The sequence below is a fragment of the Malaya genurostris genome, chromosome 2 (genome assembly GCF_030247185.1).
Source record: "Malaya genurostris strain Urasoe2022 chromosome 2, Malgen_1.1, whole genome shotgun sequence".
Lineage (NCBI taxonomy): Eukaryota > Metazoa > Arthropoda > Insecta > Diptera > Culicidae > Malaya > Malaya genurostris.
Window position 1 is genome coordinate 36901068 of NC_080571.1, and position 6760 is coordinate 36907827.

Sequence of the window (6760 nt, forward strand, 5' to 3'; positions counted from 1 at the left end):
CCCCATAGTAAAGTAAGTCGTATTCACGACAAAATTCTTAAATTATTTGATACTGGCATTTCCTGATGAAAACAAACCAATCTCATTTGTAGTTGTGGTTGTAAGTGAGCTGTCAGAAAAAACAGTTTCGATCACAGATAGGAGATTTTTGTTACCGTTCCAGAATTTGTCCAACGCATGGCAAATTCGGATTTTGAAAATTTTTCATCTAGCCTATATATCTGTTCAATGGACCGTTTCTAGATCGGCCTCCCGTTGGTTGAATTCATCGTATTGGACCAACGGAGGACTTCTGTTATACGTTTTTTTTGCTTAGGGCATATTCAGGAGTGTTCTAGTTCTAGATGCATAATTTATGTCAGTTTTAAAATTTAAATCTAGAAATTATAACAAAATAAACTGGCAGCCCCAGTAGCGTTTTATCTGTGTTTCAAATATAGAAAAAATAGAACGGCAGTGTATACCAGTTTTAAATTTGACAGTAGAACTGGTCGAATAAATAAAACTAAAACGGATTGCTGGGGATACGTTTGTTTCAGTTTCATTTACATTACAGACCACTCATATGAATCTTGCAGCTGCTGAATTTGCTCTTAGAAGGTTATTTATCAGTTGTTGTTGTTGTTGTTGTATGTGTTTGCAATTGGCCCGAGGATTTTGCCTCATAAACGCCAGTAACTTTATTTATCAGTGATTTATTTGATTTTTAACACGGGCCCTTCAGAAACGCTATGTTTCGGTTTTTGGAGCAAAGAGACCACTGCTGTTGTTGAGTAGCGTAATACGAATAAAAGTACCACATGGGCTATGAAAACCGATGACGTTATTCAAAACAATTACTGATAATTCTGTAGTTTCCAATTTCTGATATCAAAGCAAACGAAGGTGATGTGTGAATTGCATCGAATCTCAATTATTTCGTGCTTTCCGATTAGCTAATAATGAATTGTTGATAATACACTTCAAAAATTGCGACAATCGAATGGTGATGAAGACATGGAAACACTTTACTTTCAAACCAACAGCTTAATCCAACAAACGCAGCAATGTTTTCAACAGTTGAACAATGTACGTGTCGATTCGGTTTCGGTTGAAGCTGACATTCAAACCAAATTAACGGCAATCAATGCGTAAGTCGGAAATTGAAATGAATTAATAACTGGCGAGCCTATGATAATTATTTCGAAATTGATTGCAGCAACTGCGACCGGTTGGATGTGCTGCTGTACAAAGTCCCGGTCGCTCAGCGACCCAGTGCAAAAATGCGGGTGGATCAACTGAAGTACGACTTGCGACACTTGCAGGCCGCTCTGAAACAATACCAAGATAAGAAGGCACGCAAGGAGCTTGAGATAGCCGAACGGGAGAGCTTATTAAGTAAACGGTTCACGGCTAATTCGGATACCTCGATCGATATCGACTATTCGCTGCAGCACAACAATGCTATGCAGAATGCTCACCGGGGCGTAGACGAGATGATATGGACCGGTTCGAGTATTCTGGACGGGCTTCGCAATCAACGAGACACGTTGAAAGGAGCGCAGAGGCGAATCATGGACATTGGAAGCACCCTAGGGCTATCGAATCAAACCATGAAGATGATCGAACGACGACTTGTCGAGGACAAGCACGTGATGATCGGAGGAATGATTGTAACGCTATTGATTATAGGGTTGGTTATTTACTTTTTTGTATTTTAGATATTTATCACTATTATAATACAGATGGCTTACGAATGATAGCACTATTCCAACAAATCTTCATCTCTTACTACGGTAAATTTACTCCATTTGGAATTCACCCTAGTGCTTGTAGATTCCTCTACATTTGGCCGAAGATTGCTATCGATTGATGGCTCGAAGGAAGTTTGAGAAATAATGTTTTCTTGTATCGAACTTAAATTTTCCGATTTCGATTTTTTACCAAAGGCCATCATCGGAACGGTTTTATCGAAGCTTTTGTTTTTCAGGCCAAAGTTTTTATCGGCATATGGTTTTGTCGACTTGTTTGATATACTTTCTGATTTCGAATTCTGCGAACTCAAAGGTAGACATTTCTGATAGCTTTGAGAACAGTTTTTCGATTTCCACTTGAATTGCATTTTCTCTTTTTTATCCATTCGATGGAAATCTGCTAGAGGTACGACTTGTGTTGGACTTGTTTGGGTTTGAGAAGGTTTTGTGGAATAGTAATTGTTGATCGATGGCGACGGATTTGTCTGCACGTTTTCTCTAACAAAAAAGTTTGTAGAACTTCGAATGGTCGGGCTAACTTGCTTTTCACCTTCTTCTGTTGGTTCGCCCTTCTGAAAGACAGCCCATTTGCTTGTCCCAACCACACGACTATTCTCACAATGACTGATCATTCGTTCAGATTCCTCCGCATTTATATTAGGAATAGTCAGCTGTCCTGTTAGGAAATGTTCTGCAACTAATTCCTCCAGTCGATGATTATTCATTTCACGACTGCTTAACTGCTGCACCAGCAAACGACATTCTCGGCCGGATCCACGTGCAAACTCTTTCTTTAGAGACTGCTTGGAACCGCACAGCTTGCAGGTCCATTTTAAAGCCTTTTTGACTATATCCGACTAGAACCAAAGATAAAATATTAGGTGTTACAAGAATGAAAGCATTTTATTCATACCTGAAATTTTTTGCATTGGTAACAACGAACTACGCGTAACTCTTGAGGCATTTCCTGAGAAATAAGATATTTTATATTATCAACAGTTTCTTTTTTTTTTTTTTTTTTTTTTATTTGCTGTGTCACTAACGTGACAGGCTAAGGCCAGTGATGGCCCATCTTGCCTTTGTATTGTTAGATTATAATTTAATTTTGTGTTTTAATTCGATTGTGTTTTTTGCACATGTATTGTTCATTTATTTTCTTGTAGGTTATGTTTGGTTGTATTATTATTTTCGAGTATTTTATATTTTTCGATTGTAAATTCTTTTACATTGACTCCCGATGATGTTTCGCGGCGTCGCCACAGGGATTCACTCTAGGACGAGAAAAAATTTTTCTTCCGCGAACAGAAATACACAAAATTTTATCGCACTAGTGCGAAACGATATGCTAACACTTTGAGAGCTTCACTGGAAGTGTATCAACAGCAGTGCTGTCAACTGTTTTTTCCAAAAATCTGTATTTGGCGAAAAAAACTATCTGTACAATATCTTTCTCGAAAAATCAAACATCAATTTAGTGCGAAAACTGATTTTGCGACCAAAAAAAAAAAAAAAAAAGGTCGCTCGACCTGGTTTACCCCTATGGAATCCAACACAAAAACTGAAAATCGGTATTTATCTGAAAATTGAAATATCGGTATTTTGAGAGAGCATATCTGTATTCCTGTATCGAGTCCAAAAATCGGTATAAATACCGAGAAATCGGTATAGTTGGCAGCGCTGATCAACAGTTTCGTTGAGTAACAATTCTTGCCACTAAACAGTCACAAATTCTTATTTTGACGCATTTTGATTACATTACACGCTAATCCAAAAATAGTTAAATTTGGGAGTAACGTTACACAGTCAAAAGTTTCCTCTAGTTTCGTTTCTTTTGATAACGACCAATCAACTGTCAACATTTACTTTCAAGTGGAGCTCCTAATGAAATTTAGGAATTCAGTACTTGATAAGAGTTGATTATAAAAGGCGGGATTGACGTGAATATGAATAGCATTGGCTCCCTGAAAATGAAACTATGCCCTTATAAAGCACGATATCAACACCGCCGAACGACAAATACAGAGCAAAATTCTGGCTAAATCAAGGACAACACACAACGAAAGTATATTATAGATTCACTCTTCCCTAAACTCTATTGATTATTGTCAGAAAACAAATCCGGAAGGAGCGAAAGATCCAAAATGAAACTCACATCGATTTCTTAGAAATGGCTTATATGGATACGTATGCTTGATACAGCGAAGGACACCTGAAGGCCTTTTTTTCGTGAATACGACTTATTCTACTGCGGGGCGCCATTTCAAAATATACCCTCAGAGAGAGTGATAATACACTTATGGCTTTTTTGTTTTTAATTTGCACTACACCGGTGTAGTGCTACACGGAGGCATGAATAAACGAACAAAAATGACGAAAACATAAACAGTAACCATTGACTACCATAAACGATTCCATTGCACAGAGCTTCACCAAACTTTTGTTGAGTGCTACACCAGTGGTATCGGTGCAGAAAAAAATGTAGCACCGGTGTAGTGCAATTGGCAAAACGAACGGTTTAAGTGCAACCTTACCGAAAATGGCAGCGCTTGTAGACGCGCCCTGTTATATATAAAAAGGCCTTTGATTGTGTTTATGACCACATACTTTCTAGATCTCTTGGACAGTGACAATTGCGTATACGCTCCCTGCAAATCTAGTGCATACGAATATTTACATTGGCGGGTTGGCAAACAAATCACTAGCAACTGGCAAAGGATAAGTATGGGGAATAATCATTTTATTTATTGAAATTTTACAGTGTATAACCAAACGAATATCATTATTTTGTTTTTTGATAATGACCACCACTGGGGAGGCCCACTCGCTCGTTTTAATTGGTGTTATCACTTTTTCGCGTTCTAGCCTTTGCAAATAAGTTATGACTCTATCCTTTAGCTGATATGGAACATCATACGCTCTTTTGAAACTTTTTTTTGGCTGCCAGATGGCTGACTAAACGCTGTCACCTGGAGAAATATGGCTGGCAGACATTCTAGTGACCGACTGCCTTACCGCTGCCAGATATACAACTCAAACGATACAACCGTATCCACCAGGATTTTTCAACATTGAAATCTTTGACATTTTCAGCGAAGGTGAGAAGATGAAAACGCTCGGCTAACTTAGATACAGGCGACAATGTTTTGACAAATAGTGTGATGGAAATCGATGTAACAAGCGACGTGTCATTGCAAACGACGTAATAAATAAATAATAGAAAACGATGTATCGAAAAAATATATGCGGATATCGAAGATTCTCAGGAACTTACAGATATTATAATGTGGATTTGGTAGAATCATGAAATAGATATGAAGTCTTATATATAAAGAACAAACTTAAGTTTATTTTTCTTACATTTCAAATAATAGTTTTTATTAATTGCAAATACAAGGTATCTAGTTTTTAAGTTTGGCCAGCTTCACCAATATTGTGCAGATCATACGCTGCTGCTGCCCTACAATGGTGGCTCTTGATCGAGTCCCTTTATTTGGTACTAATTTAAAAAAGTAAATCTGCAGGAATTCCAAAGTTTTGGAAAAATTTGTTGAATAGAAATAATAGTAAATAAAGTATGTTATAATTAAAAATTGAATGGCTGAAGCAAAACTGCAAAAATTTTCGCTTATTCTGTGACGCTGTGCATGTATGAAAAATTGCTGAGTTGAACCTGTGAATAGGAATCCTTCATTTATAACACCATTTTTTCATTGAAAGTAATCAATACTATCGAAACCGCTTGAATATTAAAAAAAAAACATGAAGACGGCTAGTCGATTACTCAAAAAACTAAAACAAAACATTTGATTTGAGGAAAAAATACTTGCAATATTGAAGAAAAATCATTTCTCCATTCTTAGAAGTAAACAAAACAAATTGATGAATTTACTTACATATTGTATTTCCCGGAGAATTACTTTCTTTCCTGAACAGACTTCTTAAAAGTAACGTCTTTTGGCTGTAACGTCTTCCGATAGTTATGTGACTTTCGAGCTTTTTCCGATACAGGACCTGAAAACAGAGATCAAAAATTGTGTGTAAATATTTTAAATAGAATAAATAATATCAATTCATCTTACTTACTTGCAGGAAAGAACGCCAGATTGTTTCCCATCTACATAAATAATGAAAGGCGCACAAACAGAAACTCAGCACTGCACTAAAAAAAACTTTCTTTTATTTAAAAATGCATTGTGTCGTGTAATATTTCGGTTAATTTTTCAAAAGGGCATATAAGCAAGTGACAGTTTCCCTTTGTTTACTTTTTCTTCTATTAATTACCAAGCGGTTTCCACGTTTATCACTCAACTCTTTGCGTGAAATATTACCCGAAACTTTCGACTTTCAAACAGAATAGTGATATCAAAGAAAATCTTTTTAATCACATCACAATAATTGATTAAAGAGAAACTGTCACTTGCTTATACGCCCTTTTGAAAATTTACCCGAGATATCACAATATTTCGATGGAACTACCCACTTGTTCGCGGCAGGCAGATTTCCCCCCAGACGGCTGGTTATGTCTGCCAGCCATTGCCAAGTCTGGCAACAATGCAACAACCGTTTCCGGCAGAGAATTTCGCCTAGCGGTTATAAACGGTTCTTTTCTGTCGGATTCTTGCCATACAATATTGGCAGAACCGTTTTGAATCGGTTCTACATTTCAAGCGTCTGGTTTTTTTTACAATAAAAGATATATATGAAAGGCAATAAGTTATTGCCCTTCATATATACTAATCATGGAAATGTTATTGCCAATAACATTGCTTTCTCACTACCAAACATACCCATATTTCAATCTCATTTACCTCGTCTCAAGATTCGTTTTTTGTACGTACAAGCGGAATTGACGAATATCAAATGAAGTCGAATAAAAAAAAGGCGGGTGGGTAATGTCAGAGACATAACTGGATGTCGTGAATACGAAAACAACTGACATGTTCCTTAACACTTCTGAATATCAATTGTATGAATTATGCACGCATTCCCCTTTTTCACATTTTTCGCAAAAACAAAGAAAGCTTCCG

The 6760-nt window shown here is 36.9% G+C and overlaps 2 protein-coding genes across 2 annotated transcripts; one reads left to right on the forward strand and one right to left on the reverse strand.

Annotated features, from left to right (window-relative positions):
* Window positions 1-819: 819 nt before the first annotated feature.
* Window positions 820-1757, forward strand: LOC131430853 (probable Golgi SNAP receptor complex member 2). The gene is made up of 2 exons (XM_058596083.1): window positions 820-1130; window positions 1199-1757. Exons 1-2 carry the CDS (start codon window positions 997-999, stop codon window positions 1698-1700), a joined length of 636 nt encoding a protein of 211 aa, XP_058452066.1. The 5' UTR covers window positions 820-996; the 3' UTR covers window positions 1701-1757.
* LOC131430852 (MRN complex-interacting protein) lies at window positions 1666-3092 on the reverse strand. The gene is made up of 2 exons (XM_058596082.1): window positions 2647-3092; window positions 1666-2590 (listed from the first exon to the last, which is right to left on the reverse strand). The coding sequence occupies exons 1-2, from the start codon at window positions 2695-2697 to the stop codon at window positions 1745-1747; spliced, it is 897 nt and encodes a 298-aa protein (XP_058452065.1). The 5' UTR covers window positions 2698-3092; the 3' UTR covers window positions 1666-1744.
* Window positions 3093-6760: the final 3668 nt, after the last annotated feature.

Bases quoted from the DNA above. Each gene is read 5' to 3' on its own strand.
- LOC131430853 (XM_058596083.1), top strand. From the start codon at position 997: ATGGAAACACTTTACTTTCAAACCAACAGCTTAATCCAACAAACGCAG. The intron at 1,131-1,198 runs GTAAGTCGGAAA...AATTGATTGCAG, and splicing joins AAATTAACGGCAATCAATGC to CAACTGCGACCGGTTGGATG.
- LOC131430852 (XM_058596082.1), bottom strand. From the start codon at position 2,697: ATGCCTCAAGAGTTACGCGTAGTTCGTTGTTACCAATGCAAAAAATTT. The intron at 2,591-2,646 runs GTATGAATAAAA...CTTTGGTTCTAG, and splicing joins ACCAATGCAAAAAATTTCAG to TCGGATATAGTCAAAAAGGC.